This window comes from Oxyura jamaicensis, chromosome Z (assembly GCF_011077185.1).
Source record: "Oxyura jamaicensis isolate SHBP4307 breed ruddy duck chromosome Z, BPBGC_Ojam_1.0, whole genome shotgun sequence".
Taxonomy (NCBI): Eukaryota; Metazoa; Chordata; class Aves; order Anseriformes; family Anatidae; genus Oxyura; species Oxyura jamaicensis.
The window spans coordinates 29,711,907-29,735,411 of NC_048926.1; the positions used below are offsets into that span (position 1 = coordinate 29,711,907).

General features: G+C 35.3%; 1 protein-coding gene across 4 annotated transcripts in view; it reads left to right on the forward strand.

Moving 5' to 3' along the window:
* JAK2 (Janus kinase 2) overlaps positions 1-23,505 on the forward strand; it is an 85,567-nt gene that overhangs the window by 43,334 nt on the left and 18,728 nt on the right. For all 4 annotated transcript variants that reach the window (XM_035309569.1, XM_035309568.1, XM_035309567.1 and 1 more), the window contains 13 exons: positions 6,322-6,445; positions 7,225-7,342; positions 7,844-7,989; positions 9,257-9,578; positions 11,668-11,787; positions 13,386-13,543; positions 14,968-15,079; positions 16,709-16,895; positions 17,596-17,723; positions 18,180-18,314; positions 19,539-19,626; positions 20,672-20,799; positions 21,642-21,780. In XM_035309569.1, the coding sequence (XP_035165460.1) occupies positions 6,322-6,445; positions 7,225-7,342; positions 7,844-7,989; positions 9,257-9,578; positions 11,668-11,787; positions 13,386-13,543; positions 14,968-15,079; positions 16,709-16,895; positions 17,596-17,723; positions 18,180-18,314; positions 19,539-19,626; positions 20,672-20,799; positions 21,642-21,780 (1,905 nt within the window). The remainder of the gene's footprint in view (positions 1-6,321; positions 6,446-7,224; positions 7,343-7,843; positions 7,990-9,256; positions 9,579-11,667; positions 11,788-13,385; positions 13,544-14,967; positions 15,080-16,708; positions 16,896-17,595; positions 17,724-18,179; positions 18,315-19,538; positions 19,627-20,671; positions 20,800-21,641; positions 21,781-23,505) is intronic.

Sequence of the window (23,505 nt, forward strand, 5' to 3'; positions counted from 1 at the left end):
CACGTGTAACTATCTCTTAGGAAGGCAGACACCATCACTCCCATCGACCACCCCTTCTTCTTTCTTTATCCTGGCTTATGTTGTTCAGCACGATGGTATGGACTAACCCTCTGGTTATCTGCAGCCAGCTGTCCTGGCTGTGTCCCCTCCCAGCTCCTGCTGCACCCCCAGCATCCTCACAGGCAGGGCAGCATGAGAAGCAGGAAAGACTCTGTGTAAACATTGCTCTGTGACAACTAAAATATTGGTGTGTTATCACCACTACTTCCTTCAAAAATCCAAGATCATCATATGAGCCTTTATGAAGAAAATCAACTCTGACCCAGCCTAAACCATGAGAGACAGAGAAACTGTTCTAGAGGTTATAGTGTTGTTGTATTAGATTCGTTTTCTAAATTCAGTATCTGAGACTTGTTTTCAAAAGTCAAATACTATACCCTTTCACTTTCTCCTTTCCCCCAAATAAATCTAAAATATAATTATTTTTAATTTGTTTTAGTGTATTTATATTCGGTTTATTAAAAAAAAAAAAGAAAAAAATAAAAAGAAAAAGTCAAGCATTCAAGACCATACAAACACAAGTAGTGATGGTTCATGAAAAGGCGCCAGAGATGTTGTGAGGCAGCATTAAGGCAAGCTTGATGTGGCACTGTACAGAACAATGGTTTAAAGAACAACTATAAATTTCATTTATAGTTTGTTTTACTCAAAATGTAAATTAAAAATCTAGAAATCTGTTTTTAGAGATTGGAAGATGTAGTTGAAGCTATCGCTGGACTGATGCTTTTGTGGTCCAGGTAGATCAGATACAGACTGCTGGGACCATCTGAAAACTTCAAATATGAATCATGGAAGTATTTATTTGTATATGGAAATAGGGATGCTTTGTATACTATATTGGTATAATTACTTCATAATTGTGATTTTCAGTAAGATATTGCCCAGTTCCTTGTAAATGGATTTTAGAGTTTTTATCATCAGATGAAATAATTCCAAAAGTCTATGGACTGTACACTGTAATTAACCAGAATGATACACAATGATACAGAATGATACACAAGATCAGTATTTCATGGAAAGATAGTTTTCTTCTAAATTTTAAACTAACATTTTGTTGACTCATTCCATCAGCTGAATTGTATGAGTAAAAAAGATGAGTGTATTACGTGCATATAATCCGAGTTGTGTGGTTACCGAATTAAAAAGTGAGGATATCTTATGTTACAGTAGGCAAGTGAGTTTGTAAATCACAGTTTAAATAGCTAAATGGTTACAACTATAAGCAAAGCATTGCTTTAGTATTAGCCAAATACATCTTTGTTCCTAAAAACTTAATTACTAGTGAAGTATGCAGAGCTAGGACCTTTGGAATGTAACTGTAATTTTTATATAGAGTACCGAAAAATGTTTTGGCAAATTCAGCCAAGGAACTTAGTTTTTGTTAAGCTTACAGCATTTCTACTGTCTTGTTTCCCCAATGTGTATGAACCCTCAGTTTCTATAGGGCATATCTCACTTTATCATCTTTCTAATAGGGCTTTTTTTCTGATTTATTTTTTCCCCTTCTGCTAGGATCATTAAACCCTGAAGTTCTAACTTGTTAATGCATCTAAAATTCCAAGAGGGAACCAATTAGACAGTCATGACTGGGTTGCTGGGTTACAGACAGCTAGCAGTTACCAAAATACTTTGAGTTTGTTGGCTTCTGTGTGTTTTATGTTGTCTTGAACTTCCACCCAGGAGCCTTTTAGTTCTTTCCATCTGATTTGCAAATTGACTGGAAGAACCATGGTTCTGGTAAGCAACCACAGTTTTTAAGGAAAGAAAGCTATAAGATAGCAGAGAATTTTTAACTGTATCAAAGTAAAAACACAACATTACAAAACATTTAGTGTGACTAAACACTGGTAGTGTCTGCAATCAAACATTTTCAAGGAAGCTAGCTGTGTTTGTGATGGGATGATCATGGTGATCTGTCATGGTATTTTCTTTGCTAGTATTGTTCAGAGGATATTCCTTATTTGTAGGTGGAAAATTTTAAGCAGATTTACCCTTAACATATTAAATTTCCAGAATTTACTTGGCCATAGAGGAAGACAAGGAAGCTGAGAGCACTGTGCTTTCGCATACCTTAAAGTTATCATTGACCATATCTGCCCATTGGTTGTGATTTTCAGGTGGTCTTTCCTGACTCTTTTTTTTTTTTTGTTTTTTTTTTTTTTTTAATATGTTGAGAATATTCAGTAGTTGAAACCCCAGATGATTCTTAGAATCACAGAGTGGCTTGGGTTGGAAGGGACCTTAAAGATCATCCAGTTCCAACCCCCCTGCCATGGGCAGGGACACCTCCCAGCAGACCAGGTTGCCCAAAGCCCCACCCAGCCTGGCCTTGAACACCTCCAGGGATGGGGCATCCACAGCTTCTCTGGGCAGCCTGTGCCTGTGCCTCACCATCCTCATTCTTTCTGGCAAGAAAGGAAACAAGATATTTGATTGATTAACCATTCAGAAAACATTTTGGTGATGGGATAACAACACTGAATGAATGGTATGTCAAAGTTTGATAAGTGTCCAGATTGTATGAAAATTGAGAGTAAGATTATACTTTTATGTAAGAAAAGCCAAGAAATTTTCCATCTGATATGTGCAAGACTCTGTAAGTTTGAGATAGTGTACTTGACTGTTGTGTGTGAGAACAGATTAATGTTTGTATTGGGCTTTGAAAATAGCATTATTTTTTAATGATACTCTGCATGCAACTAATGTCATGAGACATCTACAGACAAAAGCTTTATTAATGTGCTTGACAATGTCAGAAGACACTTTTGGCTGTGGACTATGTATGTTGTCCACTTTGTATGGTGGTGTCATGGCTTCTAATGATTTGCAGCTTTTTTTTTTCTTCCCATTGCAAGGAGAAATTACCAAATGAGATCATGCTCTGTGGGTGAAATTGGCACCTTATGCCAACAAAGGAGGTGTATAACTAATATATATTTCACTCTTCTTTTGGCTGTTTCAGCGTAAATGCAGTAGCATGACTGATGTGGAGGTCTAGAAGCAGAAAGAGGAAAGGAAGTAGCTCTGTGTAAATCATTGTTTTTTGTTGTTTGTTTGTTTTAGCTTGAGGCAGATGTTTAAAGAATAAAACTGTGTTACTGCCTTTCACGATGCTACTTGACAAACCGTATAGAATGAGGAGGCATTTTTATTTAGCCTTATCTACTAAATAAAATGCTTTTCTATGAGACAATCCTGTTTTGGCCTTTGCAGTAGTCCAGAAAATCTGTTTAATAGCCCTTGCTGGAGATGCAAAACAGGGAACAATTCTGCTTTATTATTACTACTGAGTCATTGTTGCTTCTCCTAACTATTCATTGTTTGATTTGTTAACATGATTAGTGCAGTGCAGAAATCCAGGGGAGGTTTTCAGTACCTCTGGTGAATGACCTTTTCTGATTTTATTTGTATTGAAAACATATTTCTCAGAAATGTTCACTATTGTTTACTTGTTTAGGCTTTATCAGAAGTGTGTTGACACCCCACCTCCCTCCAACCCCTATTGGTTTTCATTGTTTCTGGAGAAAACACTTAAATGCTGCAGTTATTAGGTGCTTGAAAAGTCCCTGCAATTAATACTGCTGGTAAAATTTACATGAAAATGGAGTTTCTGACCACTCAGCTTTCATCATCCCCGTATGGACAATTTTCAAGACCTTAAAAAGGGAATTTTCTCTATATGTATAACAATTGAACTTCTACAAGCGTGGCAATATTTTGGCACACACACATAATTCTTAGGGAGGAAAACACAGGTGGGTGGGAGGGGATTAAGACAATTAACACCTTTTCTTGAAAAACGTGTGGACTGTATGTTATTAGGCAGCGGTAGTGAAAGCTGCTGGTTACCATCTGGAAGTATAGATGCTATGGTATAATGAATGGTTGAGTGCACAATTTAGTTTTCCTACATAGGAGAGAATTGAAGAGAATTTTTTTTGTTATTTTGTTAATGCCAACATTTCTGCTTTGTAGGAGTTCCAAAGTCCCGTTCCTTGTTTAGGAAAACAGTTAGTTTCTTTTGAGAATGGCAGTGATGTGATCATGGATTGAAATGCATGATTGAAATGGTAGGGGGTGATGCACTCAGGTGTGTTTTGTTATTTTTTTAAATTATTATTTATTTTTTGTCCGTAATTTATTTGATGAAATACAGCACCTTAACATTTGAATTTAAAAATTACTTTTTTTTTTCCATGTTCAGTGTGCTTATATGGGATTTTAATAGTTTGTTAACATATTATCTCATTAATGTTTTAGTATATTAGTGAGACTAAGTAAATATTCATCACTTTTTTGAGTGGTATTTAGTATCTGGCTAGAATCCTGAAATAGGTTGGTGATTCAAATGCATTGTACTGTAATTGTTCTGAGATTATTTGGGGTGCAGGCACTACACAGCCTTGGAACTGCTAAAGCAGTTACTGTTGCTTTAGAGACAACTGATCTGTCATGTAATCTGGTTGATCCCATTTCACACGTTGAGTAAGGACCACATTTTGTTGCATGGGATAGATGTATTCTTAACTCTATAAAATGTAGTTAATTTGCTATTTCTCAAATCTCAGATGGATCTAGTATTTCTTACTGCACTAAATTTGCAGCATCCTGATTTACAACCAACCTTTCAATTACTAATCTGTTCGAGGTTATTCCTGTGGGGTTTTAGTTTAGTTTTGGTTTCTCTTTGATTATTTTACATAATTCTTTCAATTTCTTTACTTTCCTGTAAGTCTATGACTACTTTTCTCTGAAAGTCATGTGCCAGGACGTGCAGTTCTGGTGTGGTTTGGTGAGCTGTAGTTTTACACAAGTTTCAGATGATTAGCCTGTAGACTTCAACAGCTTAATCTGACAGCTGCACAATAGAGGTCTTGTTCTAAACCCTGTTGCTGGCTCCCTGCAGAGACGTACCCCGTTTTGTAACAAGTTTAAGCTTGCTGTTCTTTAGGAGTGAATTACTTTTTGCTATACAAGTTTATGATGTTTTATATGTGGAGTCGATTAGTTGGTTAGTTGTCTTAGAGGTGCTTTAGACACGAGGAAAGAAATATAGGTCTGCCTCCTGTAACAGTTATATACACTTAGATTTTTAAGAATAGAAATACATAAAGGATTTTTTTTTTTCTGTGTTAATTTGTGATTTTATTCTAAGCCTTCAGGAAAGTGTTGTGAGTACTTAGCATTTCTCGAGAATTCCTTATCTCTTAACATCATTTTCATTTATTCTTGTTGTCATTATGTGTTCCTTCTTTAAAATATTTTTGGATTCTTTCCCTGTAGTAAATAGTTTTAACAGAAAGACAGTTTTCTTTCTTTATGACCTACTGTGACTTTATGCAAATTTTCATCTTAACTTTGTGACCTTTAGACCTGTATCACCTTGTCTTCAAAATTTTTTGTCAGTTGTTGAAGTACTTCACTTAATGCTGTGAAGTCTCAGACAACCTGTTTTCCAAATCATGCCATTGGCATTCCTTGGATGCACAATGCTATGGCATATTACAATGCTGTAGCATCTGTCTTTTATGTTAGATTGTACCTGCAGCTAGCAGCTCTTAAGCCAAATAATAATTCTTGAGCTACTGAAGGGTTGCTGCTCAACTGAATTACATAGTTTACGTAGTTTGTGATTTAAGTAGGATTCTTTCTCAGTTCTCATTAAAATAATTCTGAGGTGGTGGTGTTTTTGTTTTGTTTTGGCAGAGGGAGGAGGGTATTTACCAGTTTTGTGTATGTTTTGTTATGTTCTTAACTGAGCTTCTAAAACGTAGAAGGCAGGTGGTTGTTTTAGTCATGATGGCTTCTAATTTTTCATCAGACTAAAATAATTAAATCAACACCTACATCTGTTTTTAGAAAAGATAAGGAAAATGTTAATGTACTGTTGTTGGCTGTTACTTCTTTATTAAACTGAGAGGCTAAGAGCACATTGTATTAAATACAATACAGATAAAGCCCTGTAATTGAACCAAATACGGGATAACAAGTGAATTCAGTCTTCAGTCAGAGAACATAAAGGAAGAATGAGAAAATAAACCAGCAAAAATGCTGCAGGCTTTGGGGTCATCATTGCCACACTGCAGTCCATTAGACATTAGTCCATTGCCACACTGCAGTCCAGGTAGAGCAGTCCATTGAATAGTTGGAGAACATGTGCCTACCTGCTACTTTTAACCTGCAAGTTATTTTTTCAGAATAAAGTTGATTCTCTATGAAAGCAATTTCTTATAAATGTATGCTTCCCTGTTCTGTGTTTAGGTATCATGCCAGTGTATCATAACATGTTTGCACTCATGAGTGAAACAGAGAGAATTTGGTATCCCCCAAATCACATCTTCCATGTAGATGAAGCAACCAGACTCGTCCTACTGTACCGGATAAGGTAATTTAAAGCAAACATTATGCACTTTTCATGCTAATACAAAACTATGTGAGAAAACACAATCAATAAGGTATTTACTTAAGCCATAATTTCTCTTAGAAGTTACAGACAGATTGTTGGTGAGATTTTGGATAGATAAAAGAATAAAAATGGATTGAATAGGTCTAAATGACATATTTTGTCAGTTGTCTTCATATCGTACATATGCCATTTCAGTTTGAAGAAGGAAATGATTATGTATGAAATGTATCAAGTTAAAATAGTATTTTTCTTAATAATAAAACGTAATCTCTTCCATGCTTGCCCATTTAGAGTAAGTAGGAGTTCTGAAATTCAGAATAATTCTGTAGTCAGAAGGATGTATGCAACAGAACCACTTCCGTTTGATCTGATTTTTTAATGTGGACTTTTAAAGCTACAGTCACAGTTTTTCTCAAGAAAAAGACATTTATTTCTTTAAGTTGCATAATGTAGCCTGAGTGTTTCTTTAGGAACTGTCTCAAAGGAAACTGGAAGAGTAACACAAGATTCTCTGTGTTCTTATTAGTGAAGATAAATTTGCAGATCTCTTTATTCTTACCGGTTCAGCTTCTCACCCTGCTTAAATGTTGTACTACACAACAAGAACTGGATCCAAAGCCTTCTGTTCACTTGGTGGGCTTCGTATTGGTCCTCCAAAACAGCCAGCAGCAACTATTAGACATCTATGAATGGAATAATGTCTTTGCGTTGGTAAAAATTATCTTTTTATTGACATTTGCTTAAATCTTTCCTAACAGGTTTTATTTTCCCCACTGGTATTGCAATGGCACAAGCAGAGCATATCGGTATGGCATTATTCGGGGTGCAGAAAGCCCTGTTCTTGATGATCTTGTCATGTCTTACCTATTTGCACAGGTATGATTTGCTTTATTTTTATTTATTTATTTTTTAATGCAGATTAATAAAAGTTGATAGTATTTTCTCCCTTTCACATCTTCTGATAGTAGCTATGCAAGCTCTTTTGGCAGCTTGAAGTTTACTTTTAAAGATGGAAATGAAAGTGTGTGTCACATTGGTTTTGGAGAGGTGAAGCTCAAATGGCACTTGTAGGGAGAGCAGTGAGATTGTACAGCTCCATTCTACTGACACTACTAGGTGGAACTCTTTCAGTGTGACTTCATTTTGGACTGATAAAGTGTAGAACAACATCTTCCACATACAGATATTGTCAAGATTTGAAAATTAAATATTTTGAGAACAGTTTCTGTGACGGTACCTGATATCCAATATGAACGTATGCGATTTTCTGGGGGAAAAATGTTCATTCAGAAGAGTACAGTCTTTAAAAAATAAATATTTATTGTTAAATAGCATGGCTACAATTTTGAAGTGCTTTCTTGCATCTTTATTTCTCAGTGGCGAGATGATTTTTTGGATGGATGGATACAGATGCCTGTTACTCATGAAACACAGGAAGAATGCCTTGGAATGGCTGTTCTGGATATGATGAGAGTGGCCAAAGAAAGGGACCAAACCCCACTGGCTATTTACAACTCAGTCAGGTAACTCCATACTTCATAGCAGTATCACACCTGGTATCTGAAGACAATAATTTTACATATGAGCATCTATGTGGGGATATTTGACTATTGAGAACTGATTTAGCCTAGCATAATGATTCCATAAATTTACTTTACAATGATAATTATGGAATCATTGAATTCTGCTGAAATCAATAGAAAGCTTGTATCACAGTAGCCATTCTTTATGTTTTTCCATACATTAATTTTGTGTGCTTCAGATCAGGGTCAACTTCAAAGTTAGATGAAGTTATTCTGGGCCTCATCCTGCAAAGTTCTAAAAATGTCCAGGGATGGAGATTGTACCATATCTCTGGGTAGTTCTGACCTATACATCACCCTCACTGAAGAGGATTTTAATGTTATCTCATCCGTCTCCGCTCTGTGATATTGTTTATACATTGTCTCTTGTCCTTTTACTGTGCATGTCTGAGAAGGGTCTAATTCAGTCTGTTCCATAAGTTGTTAGTTGGAGACAATTACTAGAATACCCTGTTTGAGCCTTTTCTCCACACTGAACGAATCAAGCTCTCTTAGGTCTTTTTGTTTTTGTCAGGCTCCTAACTATCTGTAGCAGCTCTCTGCTAAACTTGCTTCAGTTTAGCAGTTCACTTCAATTTATCAACATAACCAGTTTCCACTCCAGCTGAGTTAATTCTGTCTGTACTTGGTACTTAGTGCTTGATGTTTGTCTTTTCATGATAACTAGCAGAAAGGGTTAAATAGAATGAGATAGACTTGGTCAAACTACTCCTTTGCCCTGCAGTAGAATACGGACTGTGAAATAGGAAGCTTAAGTAAGAACCAGATGTAGTTCTAGGTATTCTACAACACGTATTTTCAGCCAGGAAATCTGACCTCTGTCTGTGAAGTATCCCCTTTACAATTTCTACACTAAACAAAGAAACTCTGTAAGTTGGACTTTTCTCTTGTTACCTTGTCTCAAACTTCAGTAATGACTAAAGCAGGCATGTCTGGATTTGTGGAAAATAATGCATTATTTAATACGTGTTGAAACTAAGCTGAGGGGGGAGAAAAGAAAAATGGAAGAAGAGATGGGGCTGTATCTGAAAGAACATACTACAGACTAAAGAAAGGATCTTTGTTGTCCTAGAGTTTAAAAAGCAAGTCTCAATATTGAGTGTAGAAAATATTTTCATGTTGTCTTGTTTAACACAGAAATAAATATCTTTGCTGGATTTAATGAGTAAAATCAGTAGTGTTTTTTTTGCTGGTTATTTATTCACAGCTACAAAATGTTTTTGCCTAAATGTGTGCGAGCAAAAATCCAAGACTACCACATTTTGACCCGAAAGAGGATAAGGTACAGGTTCCGCAAATTTATACAACAGTTTGGCCAATGCAAAGCTACAGCCAGAAACTTGAAACTTAAATATCTCATAAATCTGGAAACCCTTCAGTCCGCCTTCTATTCAGAGGTTTTTGAAGTAAAAGAACCTGGTGGAGATCCTTCTGGAGAGGAAAGTTTTGCAACCATTGTAATAACTGGAAATGGTGGAATTCAGTGTTCAAGAGGAAAATTGAAAGACTGTGAGACCCTGGCAGAGCAGGTAATTGCTTTGGGTATATCCACTTTATTATTTTAATAATTATTCAGTTTATAATGTGACAGACTGATAAGCTTATGTTAGAATTAGTTAGATGGAAATGCATGGTAATCTCAAATTCTCTTTGAAATCTGGGTTTTAAGGGCTACAGAACAAAACAAAACAATAAATTTCCCTGTACCTCTTTATTGCTGAAATTAGACTCCTACCAGTATCTAAGCTAGTAAATTTAAAGTGACGTTTCTGAGACTGCAGAGTCTATTTACTCTTTGTTCAGGAATTATATACTAAACAGATGAATAACTTGTGGTAACCTTATGCCATTGCATTTTTATTTATCTGTATTTTTTCTTTTGTGTATGGTTTCTCTGCATGACTGTTCTTTTGTCAAATTTACCAGAATGTGATACTAACTCACAGCTGTATACCTTGAGAGTGTGGGAGTTTTCTAAAGATAAAATTAAAGGCAAAGTGAAGCAGATGTCATTTTTTCAAAATAATTGCATCTATTACACAGGTTGTTTTGATGCATAATGTGCAGCACTCAAGACCAAACTACAAAATAAGTGACATTTTAATGGTGTGTAATAATCTATAAAAATCCCACCTTTTCCTAGAACATTAAAAAAACAACAACAACAAAAAAAAAAAAAAAAAAAAAAAAACTGATTACATAGCCAGATTTGCTAAGTTTCTTTTTCTTAAAATACTTGTAGATTGATGTTAGGTCCAGTTACCTCCTTCAGAGTCGTTATGTGTCAGCCCTCTATCTTTCCTAATTTGCCTGTAAGCACCAGCAATGTAGCTTCAGAGGGCAAGAGCTAATTTAAATGCCATATTCCTGCAATTTCTGGTTGTAGGTGTACAGAATTTATGCATACTATGCTGTTTGTGCATGGCAACCAAACCTTTAATCAGAATAATGTTTAAATTGATCATTATTCCTCTAGAGATTTCAGAATTATTTCTCTTAATTGATAGTATTAGCATCCTCACTTATTGACAAGATGTAGGCTGACTATATTTTCATTGGTACAGAAGCCATTTATAAAATTGGTTGTGAAAATTTAGTAAATGAGTGTCTGCCTGTAAATGTGATCATAACTCGTCTTTCAGCAAATGGTACTGATGAAAATTTATTGAGATGTTGAATTGAAACAAGAATTTAATTTTTTGAAGGCTTGAATGATATACATAGGGTAGGTTATGAGGAAATTTGTTTTCCCAGTTCATATTTCCAACAGATAAATTAATACAGCTTCAAGAATTTCAGTTCATTTGAGCTGATTTATGCCTGCAGATAATCAAGGCTGTAAGATTCAGTAGAGATATTATACCTGTTTATGTATTAGTATATGCTTGCAGCCATATAAATAGGATATTCTGGTTTGAATAAAATATTTGCTTTGGAAGAATAATTTTTAGGTAGATACATACATCTTTAGTTAAGGCAGTTACTTAGCATCTGAAGTTCCACAGAATACAAAATAAGATATGACTTAAGTGACGTACAAAAGGACTAGTCCAAGTGATATGGAATATCATAGTATCAAAAACTATCTGGACTTGACATTAAAGGAAAATGTAATGGATTTCCCATGTGGTTAGGACAGGTTCTTCCTGAACCTTTTTACCTACTCCGAGATGACTGCGGCTGAGAGGAAAATCTTCTCTTAGACCCTTTCTCCATCCATTCTACATCCATCTCAGGTAGCAGATTTCGCAGCTTATGTCCCTGCGAATGAAGCCATGATGTTTTGGAATGTTAGCAGGCTATCCAGTCAGGATGCTTAAAAAAAAAAAAAAAGTGAGAAAAATTGTGAATTGTCACAAAATTCCCCTTTACGGTGCAAATATGGATATCTCCCTTCAAAATTACTAGATCTTTGTGCGTTTTTTATTGGTGCTTCTAGTGAAGGTCCTATAAACACACGACTCTGTTCTTAAGTTTTAATAGCATGCTTATTTGATCCTCTTCATTGCTAGCTTACAAGTTTAGAGCTGTAGGAATTCTAATGCTGCAAATAGGTGTGTTTTTTTTCAGCTGAAGTTGATGTTGTTGTTAACCTCGCATAACCACCATTTATTGTAGGATTTACAAACATACTGTGATTTTCCTGATATCATTGATGTCAGCATTAAACAAGCAAGTCAAGAAGGCTCCAGTGAGAGAAGAATTGTGACCATTCACAAACAAGACAGCAAAAATCTGGTATGTACATACTTTGCTTGCCTGTTTTTCTCAAATAGATGTTGTTTTGAGCAGACTGATTGCTACAGTATTTATGGTATTATATAGCCAGTCACCATGTTAATTAAGCATGAGATAAAACTAAATGCATTTTGGCAGTATAAGCAGCCTATTACAAAATCACTCAGAAGCACAGAATCACAGGGGCTGGAGGGAACCTCTGGAGATCATCAAGTCTATCCCTCCTGCTAAAAGGAGATTCCTTACAGTAGGTTGAGCAGGAAAGCTTCCGGGGGGGTCCTGAATATGTCCAAAGGAGGAGACTCCACAACCTTTCTGAGAGCCTGTTTCAGTGCTCTGTCACCTTCACTGCAATGAAGTTCATAACTTAGAACACTGAAGGTCTTGTGCATGGACTGAAGTAGATGCTTACAGCTAAGGATGATTTCTCATACACAGATTGGCTCTTTCGTTCAGAGTCTTAAACCTGAGTTGTTTTTAGCTATCTAGCATACAGTTTGTATGATGTCATGGTAAGTTAGCTGCCAGTGACTAATACAATGAAAAAGACTTCAGGATGCTCTGAGGGAATGATTATACATAGAAAATAAGTATAGGCACAAAATTAGCATTGTTGATTTCACTGTTTAAAATTATATGAAGAAGGTCTTGGGAAAGACTGAGTACATGAGTGTAAAACAGAATACATGAGTGTAAAAAATTAAGTTGTTTCAGTTTGAACTCCAGTAATGCACTTGAATCAGACTTTCCAGCAGGTTCAAGTGCTACATAATTGTTTCTTCCATGACTGGTACATGGGTCCTCAGGACTCATGATCTCTACCTTTGTGTGTCCAGATGGCTTCTTGCTCTGTGTGGAAAAGAGCTGCTTACAGCTTATGCACTTTTTTGTAAAAGTAATAATAATAATAATTAAAAAAGAGCATTAATCATTTAAAAAATATATTCTAATGATTCTTTGGACAAGAAGGCATATGGTTTACTTTTATTTATGGTCAAATTGTGATTCACATTCATTTCATATGTTAATTGCACCTCTCTTCGTAGTGGTCAAAGGTCAGCTTCTCTCTGTGGTCCAGCTTAAGTTACTAGTTTTTGGTGATGACTAGATAAATTTTCAGAAAGGTACTTTTCTAGAAATTTTTCTTTACTACTTAAGTGCAGCACCATAGATCTTTGATAAGTAGAGACTTCCCTTTAGAAAAAAAAAATACTGTGCTGCCAGCGCAGTAGGTGTTTGCCATGCTGACTAGTATCTCCTCAGTTTTTCCATTTCAAATGTACTCTCATCAGCAACCCTTGCTATTTAATGTATTTAGACTAAGTTTTTTTGTGTGTGTTTTTGGCAGATTTGTTTTGGGTTTGAATTTTGAATGTTGAATATTGCTGACAAGTTTTGGGCACCTAGGAGGTAGAACTATGTAACCAGTAGTTAAAAACATTCTGGATATATTTAATGTACACACATTTGTATCTGTTATACCATTGCCATATCCAGGAATTTTGCATTGCCTATTATGAATTTAAATTTTCATTCTCTTTCTCTCCCCCTCTTTTTCTCTTTCTTTTTTTTTTTTTTCTCCCCTGGCAATTTAACAGGAGGCTGAATTTCAGTCTTTAAGAGAAGCTCTCTCCTTTGTATCGTTAATTGATGGATATTACAGATTAACTGCAGATGCCCACCATTATCTCTGTAAAGAAGTAGCACCACCATCAGTGCTTGAAAACATTCAAAGCAACTGCCATGGACCAATTTTGTAAGCAATTTTTCAGCAGCATAACAAGTTGCTATTATTTTTGAAAGATTAACTTTAGCTGAATGTGAACTATGATGGACATCCTGAGATGTGTATTTATTCCATTCAAGTAACGTAAAATACTTTACATTCTTGCTTTTATTTTTCACTTTTTAGAATGCAATACCTTCTAGATGTATTATTAAAAATGAAATGAAAGATTGTAGTTTTAATTTCTCCCCTTAGAATTCATTTTTTTCTTCAAATGAGACAGACAGCAAAATCATGGTGCTGATTTTTACTAAATTACAGTTTAACCAGGGCAGCAATGTATAATGTCATAGAGGATGTTATATTTTCACTGCATCCTCTAGCAATTACAGTATTTGAGGAGTAAAGGAGAAAAAGACAAATTCAATACCATTCTCTTCAGGGTTTGAGCAAGGATTACAGTAAACTGATAACCATATAACTAGGAGGGTTTATTTCATTATCTCCTTGTTCACTTTTGCTGTACTTTTAGGGAAGAAATTAACAGCTATATATAATTTTTTTACCAGTTCATATAATATTGTTCTTTTTTTTTTTTTTTTTTTGCCAAGGCACACATGAGAACTTTAAAAATATTTTGTTATATAGAAAAAAGATGGGTATTTGCTTTAGCTACAGGAAGTTTGAAAAGATAAATGCAAGATATATTCCATAAAACTATCACTATCCTACTCTGCTAGTACAGAACGCTTCTGGAATTCTTCCAGTGACAGTAAGAGAATAAGTGCTGTAACTTTCAGAGTAGATGAAGGAAGAGAAGAATGGAGATTTCTACAGTTCAAACCCTGTTTCTTGCACCTTGCAAACCTAGACTAATGCTGTATATTGATCTTTATTTAGGGCTGTTTAGAAGGATGTGCAGTGAGCATAGACCTTTCTAGGCCATTCTGTTCCTCATTCCCTAAGATGGATAAAAATAGTAAGCAAAGACTTGTTAGGGCAAGATTAGTTCTTGTAGTAATAAAGTTTTCTTTTTCATAACCTCTTTCCTGTTAGCGTTTTCCCAAATTAAATTAGTCATTTTCCATGCACACAAATACTTCTCTAATTTTAGGTTGGTTGTTAGGCAGTTTTACCACAGCTTCTTCCATGATGGAGGCTGAAAGTCATATCATAAACCTAGCAGAATACTTTTTAAGTCTGCAAAGTTTCTCATCAGTTAGATCATTGTGGTTTTTTTCGGTATTAAGAATTTTTCATATATTCCTCTATATGCAAGCAGCCCACCCTGATTATTGTAAGATAAAGGGAGAAAAAGATTACCTTAAAGGAGATTCTAAAACAAATAACTTGAATTGGCCTTATATTAGATATCTTATAATAGTGTTCATCAGTCAACATCTAATCTTGTTTTTTGAAACTATGCAATATTAAACACTTTCTTTCTACTATAGCATGGACTTTGCTATCAGTAAACTGAAGAAAGCGGGTAATCAGACTGGCTTCTACGTTCTTCGTTGCAGTCCTAAAGATTTTAAAAAATACTTCCTCACCTTTGCTATAGAGGTTTGTATTCTGCCATAAACAGTACTTGCAAAATATCTGTTGCATTACAACACGGAGCATGATGTGCAATAAATGATTGTGTCCTGTTCAGGATGTTTATGTGATGTGTGTATTTATTCTACTGATAGTTACATCAGGCCAACTTTAAGAGTTGTATGAGATATGTACCAAAATGCATTCATGGTAAAGAATTCACTAATGATACATAATATACACCCAGAAGAGCAAGAGAGGGAGTTCTGGGTTTGGGACATGGCTCTTAGAACTGTTGTACTGTTGTAATTGCTTAGGTGGTGGTGTGTAGTTTTCTGGTGGTGGGTTGTTTTTTTTTTTTTTTTTTTTTTTTTTTTTTTCCCACCACAGTTAGGCTAAGGTAGACGCTGTTGATTCCTGTGGTGATCTGAGGGCCTCTGTCCTTCAGAGGTTCTTCTTGGTTTGCGTCTTGTCCCCCATCCCCTGTGCTGGGCTAGTCAGATTGTCTGGCAACTGTCGTATCAAGACAGATCTCTTGTGGGATATCTGGTGGAAGCTAGAGTGGAAGCCACACTAGAAATGCCTGCAGTTCTCATGCTACTAAAGAGCCATATGTACTTCTGCTCTTTGAGATTGCAGTTAGTGATAAGTACAGCACTTTAATTTTGCTGTTACATAACTACATGATGTTCCAGTATTGATTTTGTGCCAAGAATGGGCTTCTTTTAATTAAATTAACAGAGCTACCTTTTGTTTGTAACTAGGGAAGGTGGTAATATATGTATTTTCCTAATTGTTTGCAGCAAGCTAGAAAATTTACTACATACTGTCAGAAGTATGTAAATCTCTGAAATGACAAAATAATGTTGATGCATGGATGAAGAAGTAAACAGCCCTTTTGAGACCAGTTTCAATAAAATTGTATGTCCTGTCAGTGAAGTGTGTTTGACAGGATTTTTTTAGGCTGAGATACCACTTTGAGCATGGCTTGAGTCAAAGTCTGAGAGTCAAGCCAGCCATTAATTGACGTGGTCATGTTTTTTTTTGTTTGTTTGTTTTGTTTTATTTTGTTTTGTTATTTCTGGGCAAGCATTTGGGACTCGGAATTTGTTGGAACATTTTTTTTTTTCCGCAGCATTAACATGAAGAACTATGAAAGGGCCATTAAGAAGTCCTCTTGCTTAAAAATATCTAATGGGATCTTTTCAAGATTCATCTCAGTACATACTGAGAATTTTTACTAGGAACTAATTGCTTACAAATGCAGTATAGACATCAGAAAAAGCTATTGCTTCCAACATTTTTTCAATTATTTTAATATTTTTTTAGATTACCCCTTGCAACCTTGAAGGGGTGAAGAAATTTTCATGACTAGGTCTGAAGGACCTTTACTAGGATTCTTTATCTGTTTTCTCAGCTCCATCTTTGGAAATTCAGTAATGTTTGTTCTTAGCATCAGCGTACTAACTCCAGTGATGGGAGTAGAGTCTAGTTTTCTCAGAATCACTATTACATTTTGAGAACAAAATAACAAATCATGGTAATATTTTGCTGAAGCATTCTTTCTTTAATTAGAAAAATGCTGTGCACTTAAATATTTTTTAAAGTACTAAATATTGATCAATTTTCTTTTTAATGGGAAAAAAATCTCTACAGCGTGAGAATGCCACTGATTATAAACACTGCTTGATTACGAAGAATGAGAATGGGGAATATAATCTTAGTGGAACCAAGAGAAGTTTCGGTAATCTTAAGGATCTGTTGACCTGTTACCAGACAGAAACTGTCCGCTCAGACAGCATAATTTTCCAGTTCATCAAGTGCTGTCCACCAAAACCAAAAGGTAAGAGAAGGTAGCTTATTTCTAAACAGGAGTGTTTTAAAGTTTTTGGTTAAAGCTTTTAAAATGAAACAACAGATAAATGACTCTCGGTTATGTAGATGTATTGGCTTTTGTGGGTTCTTTTTATTTCACTTACTATTTGTTTGTGTTCTTGGTCAGAGTTTCCAGTCATACTGTCTGCCAAATTTTACTTCATTATGACATGGTCTTCCAGAAGAAATTGTAGTAATTATCACAGTTTCATTATTAGAAGTAAAACTGGTTTCTGATCTGCAGTGGGTTGTGTGCAAAAGCATTTCTTCTGCAATCAAGTGTTTTCAAGTTTTGATACTAGAAGTACCATTTCTGACTGCAGATAGATCCATAAGCAATAGAAACAATAATGGCATGTTTTCAGTGAATTTATTTTTAATTGATTGTTGACATCTTAGCTGAATAATGCCAAGTCTGCACTGTGATTTAATCTTCTCTTTAACACTGAAAAGTACATATGGAATAGTCCCTGCCCGAGGAGTGGATTTTTCTTTAGTTTGTTAGATGTTTTCCTTTATATTATATGGCTTTTTGAATAAATTGATATCAGTGAGATATCTTAATTTTTTTCTCATTAATAATCTTTCTGAAACAATTTAGTATATTAATATATAATTTTGTGTTGTATAACTTAACTTTCTTTTCCTTATCCTCTTTCTTCTCCCAGATAAATCAAATCTCTTAGTCTTCAGAAGTAATAGTGTCTCTGATGTACCTTCATCGCCAACGCTACAGAGGCACAATAATGTCAACCAGATGGTCTTTCACAAAATCCGGAATGAGGACTTGATTTTTGTAAGTCTGTTGCTTCTTTAACTGCAGATGGTTGGTTTAGTATATACTAGATTTTTAGAACTCAATATATATTTAAAAGAATATTATCTGAACTAAGATTTTGCTTTCCGTAAAGCGGAAAGGAATTTTTGTAAACTATTATTATTATTTTGTCCTTTTGACTGTGGTAGTGGTTGTTGTTTTCTTTACTTCAAGGGATGTCTAAATACATCTTCATAATAGCAAGTCCTTCCTCTCAGGTTCTTGCAGCAATTTATTTCCAGAGACCCTTGACAAGTCAATACTTTTTTAAAAAAGAGCAAAGATTAGGTTGCTTCTCTGTTCCCTTAATCTGACTCCAGAGGTGTGCTACCTGTACAATTTTGCATATGTGTGTTACTTAGAAGTTGTGCACCTTTCACAGAACAGGTAGAGATTTCTCATTTTCCATGTCTTTTTTTTTTTTTTTTCTTTCAGGAAGAGAGTCTTGGACAGGGCACATTTACTAAGATATTCAAAGGTATAAGGAAAGAAGTGGGAGACTATGGCCAGCTCCATCAAACTGAAGTTCTTTTAAAGGTGCTAGATAAAGTGCACAGAAACTACTCTGAGGTTGGTGTGATTTTTGGTTCCTGTATAATATTTGTCCATCCTGTGTTACTTTTATTACAAAAAACAACTTGAACATGTTATGTGGTAGAGGGCTACTTGTTGAACCAGGCTCATTCTTGGCCTTGAGACATTGGGATTGACACTTGCTCTGAGAAGTAAACCTGCGTGCTTTGTTTTCTCTCTCCTCACTTTCAGAGAAATCATAGCTAGCCACAGATAGGCAGAGAATAGTTTGCTTGGTTTTTGGTTGGTTGGTTGTTTTTTTTTTTGTACCATGCAGGTAGCATAGGATAAACAGTTTGACCACAGAATTACCTGTATCAGTAAATTCATTATGTACAGACAAAGTACCAACATTTAGAAAAAATACTTTATCTTGATTTACTATCTTCAGTTTTTTGGAATCCTACAAATTCTTCAATAAAATAGACATTTCACATCGAGTCATAGAGAGCCAATCTCTTATTTAGTGAACTTTTCAACTGCTTAGCGCGAATTCTATATTAAAATGTTAGCAAAAAAGGAAAAGACATTTCCAATAGCTAATATTTATAAGCGATGTATAGACATACACTTAACATTTGAAAACAATAAGCAATATCCTGTATTTGAATTTAGAGAAGTTAACATTTTTAAGTTAAGTGACAATCAGTTGTTAAAGGTACCTTAGGAATATAGAAATATAATCACCTGAAGGAACACAAGCTAATTTTGACCTCATCTTAATGGGGAAACGAGCAGTACACAGGAAAGCTTAGCTGGAGATACAACTAAAAAGACTAAAAAATGGCTAAAGAAATAAAAGTGTCTGAAACTTTCCTGATGAGGTCAGGTTAGGTCTCACTGTATTGGACAAGTGATGTAATAGTTCTTGTCTTCTAACTTAATAATGTTCTTAGAAGAAATAAATTGTAAACTGAATAGTGCTTTATGAATTTGTGCATTGTTGACTTAGATGAGATAGAAGAAATGATTCTCTTTAAAATGTGGAGATACACCTGCCTGCAGAAAAAAAAAAAAGATTGCTAACCTCTCTGGAGTGTGGATTGTTATTTAAAATAAAACAAAAACAAAACACAGGGTCTTTGCAATGAGATAGGAGTTGAAATGTTTTTTTGTTTGTTTGTTTGTTTTTTAAATATACATGGTTTTAACAAAGTTTTTAGAAATAATGTATTGCAGTTTTGCTTTCACTAATTTATTTTCTCTCTCACTTTCTCTAAGTCCTTCTTTGAGGCAGCAAGTATGATGAGCCAGCTTTCTTACAAACATTTGGTATTGAATTATGGAGTCTGCGTGTGCGGAGAGGAGAGTAAGTAACTTGCCTTTTCAAGTAACTTGCCTTTTTCAATAATTTTATACAGCTGTCATTAGTGTTTGCTGTTGGAACATTGTAAAAGCAGGGAAAAAATTCTGAGGAGAGGAAGCAGAGAGGCAGGTGCCAGTCTCCCTGGTCAATGATGGCAAGATGTGTGGGGATGGCACAAAGCAGCACCAGAGGAGGTTCAGACTGGACATCAGGAAAAATTTTGTTACCATGAGGGTGGCTAAACCCTTGAACCTGCTTCCTAGAGAGAGGTGCACCTTACCTGTCAGTGTTCAAGAGACGTTTGGATAATGCCCTTATTGATGTTTTACCTTTTGGTCAGCCCTGAAGAGGTCAGGCAGTTGGACTAGATGATCTTTGAAGGTCCCTTCCAAATGAATTGTTCTGTTTGATTCTATTCTAATCTTGCAGCTGAAGACAAGAGTTCAGTCATGCAATTTGAAGTTTTTTGAAGACTGTGCAGCAGTATGAAGTGGATCTTGTTTTGTGGGTTATTTGCTGCATGACTGCATAGAGACATATGTCATACATATGCGCATATTTTTCAGTGCAAATTTTTATTGTTCTGTCTCCAAAACCATTCTGTTTCAGAAAAAAAAATATTTTCCAGTAAGATTGTAGACTGTAATCAACTAAGAAATGAGTGACCTGAAATGGATGTTATTTGACTTGTTACATTCATATTACTGTGCAGTACTGTGTTTATCAGAAGCTACATTATTTATTGTGCCTGTGGAGTGACGATGGATGCTCACCAGATTTGTTAAGGCTGAAACCTGTTTTGCAAGGAAGGACTTACTAAGTTTTGTAATTTTGCATTTTAGACAAAATTAGGCAGACTTTCACACCCTGAAGAAATGTAAATAGCATAGAACATTTCTGACAATATTAAGATGTCTTATAAGCTTCAATTTGTAGTGACTTCACCAATATGTATCAAAGAAAGAGGTGTGTAATACTAGGGTAATGTGTCTACCTGAAAGTTAATTTATTTTCTGTTAATTGTTACTCTTTTAACATTTTAAATCAGATATCCTTGTACAAGAGTATGTGAAATTTGGATCCTTGGACACGTATTTGAAAAAGAACAAAAATGTTATCAATATCGTGTGGAAGCTGGAAGTAGCCAAACAATTGGCATTAGCCATGCATTTCCTGGTGGGTAGTTTATTCTTCAGTTTTGTTGGTGGTTGAATTCAAGTGTTCCAGGTTAATGTATATAGAGGGACTAAGCCATTACCCTACTTCTTGAAACCAAATGGGGAATCTGAAAATAAGATGTGTATGAAAATAAGATGATATTTGTGAATAACCAAGGACAGACCTTTGTATCATATGTGAAATGTATTTTTTTCATTTTTTTAATACTTCTTTCAGTGTGCAATAAAAACATTTTTCCAGCAATAATTCTGGAAAAGTTATTTCTCCAGCACTAATATTCTTCCTGCATTTTCCACCTCAGCTCATGATACTGAACATGTAAACTCTTTCCTGGTAGTGTTAGTAGCTAACCGCTGGAAGGAAAAAGCGTTTCCCTGTTAAAAGGGCCAGTATGTTCTTTTTATGCAGTAGGCACCAATCTTCTATCTGTTTAATTGAGCACAAAGACCATTTTTTGAAACAGTGTATGTGATTAGATTAATTTTCCTTTTAACAGGATTTAACTGTTCTTTTAGGGACATGATTTAGTGGCAGGCACTTGTAGTAGGGTGATGGTTGGACCAGATGATCTTGGAGGTCTTTTCCAATCCTTATGATTTTATATGTATCATATATAATGATAGCTATTAACTCAAAAGTTTATGTGGATTATTAAAATGAAAGTTGGCTAGAAACTGTTAACTTTGAGAGGAACTGGTGAAAGTTCTGAAATTTGATCTGCCTTTTCTATGATCATTATTTGTTTCCCTCATGCTGTGAAGTACTGATTTTTTTTTTTAAATACCTCTTCAAAGGTAGATTCTTATTGTCTGTAAATAAAATGCATTTCTGTTCATCAGGAGGATAAAGGCCTTGTTCATGGAAATGTCTGTGCAAAAAACATCTTGCTTATCAGAGAGGAAGACAGGAAGTCTGGAAACCTTCCTTTTATAAAATTAAGTGATCCTGGCATCAGTATTACAGTTTTACCAAGAGATAGTAAGTCTTGGTGTCAACTACATTGTTTATTGCTTACGACTTGAAAATTAAGCTTTTTGTTTTTTTCCTTCTTTCTTTTTTTTTTTTTTTTTTTCTGGTCACCATGGCTGTCATAATAAGTTACTTCATTTTTCTATCCCTTTAAAATAATCCCTGCAGTTCTAGTCAGCAGTCACACAGTTATCCATTGTGGAAGTGTTTCCTGCTGTCCTCAGTCTGAAGAAGTATTTTTCACTGGTAGTGCTATTAGTATACTGTAATGTACCACAAGTAAGCGTGCAGGTTGCTGCTGGAGTAAGTATCCTATTATTGATCAGGATTAAATAGAAAATTAGCTTAAATTATCTCCACTGTGTTTCTTGCTGAATACCTGAAGTCACTGATGATGCTAAAAGTAAGCCTCTGCCCCTGAGGCTGTTTCATTGTGCTGTGGTTTAACCCAGCCGGCAGCTAAGCACCACACAGCCATTCGCTCAACCTTCCCCCTCCCTCTCTGGGATGGGGGAGAGAAACGGGAAAGTGAAGCCTGTGGGTTGAGATAAAGACAATTTATTAAGATATGAAATAATAATAATAATGTGTATGAAACAAGTGATGCACAATGCTCACCACCCGCTGACCGATGCCCAGCCCAACCCCGAGCAGCTGGCCCCCCCACCCCGGCTAGCCACCCCTATATATTGTTCAGCATGCCGTCAGATGGTATGGAATACCCCTTTGGCCAGTTTGGGTCAGCTGTCCTGGGTCTGTCCCCTCCCAGCTCTTGCTGCACCCTCAGCCTGCCCGCTGGCAGGACAGAGAGAGAAGCTGAAAAGTTCTTGGCTTGGTGTAAGCAGTACTCTGCAGCAATTAAAACATCAGCATGTTATCAGCACTCTTCTCGTCCTAATCCAAAACACAGCACCCTACCAGCTACTAGGAGGGAAATTAACTCTGACCTAACTGAAACCAGGACACATTGCTTTATAAACAGCAAAATTAATTCAGTCTAAAAGAAACATAGTGTGTGTGCAAGATCATTATGCTTGCAAGATTGTTATGCTAATGAAATTGAAGTAACGTTATTCTTTATATAGTCTTTTTAATGGAAAAATGAACATACTTTAGACTTGTTGATTCTATACATACCAAAAGAAATAATGCATCTAAGAAACTATAAGCAGCAGAGTGTTATTACTTTCCAATTAGTCTTCCCCCTTTTAATGTAAGAAGCCTTCATTAATCTTACGTGATCTCATTTTAAGAAGCTTTAAATCTGCATCGGTGCAATAGCATATTTTAAGCTGTTACTAGAATCAGTACCAAAAGTTCAAAAATCAAAAAGTAGTGAATTTCTCACTATGGCTCCTTTATATTGCCGTGCCATAATGTGTCAATTACTAGTAAAGTACTTCTGGCTCTTTGCAATCTAGTTACTTCATGGCAGCTACTAAACCCTGATAACATTGGGGAAAATGTTAAATTCAGAACAAAAATATAATTTGAAAATAAGGTTTAAATTTTTTTAGAACATTAGTCTAATTTTACAATAAAATCAATGATTCTCGATTTGGGTACATATGTATTATTTTTATAGATATTCTGTAGCATTTTCTACGAAAGAACAAAAACTTGGAAAGGCATTAAAAACATCTCACAGAATGAAATACCTATGTATACTACAATTTTTACTGCATCAAATGTTATAAATTTTTCTGGTTTTATTATTGATCTTAACATGATGTT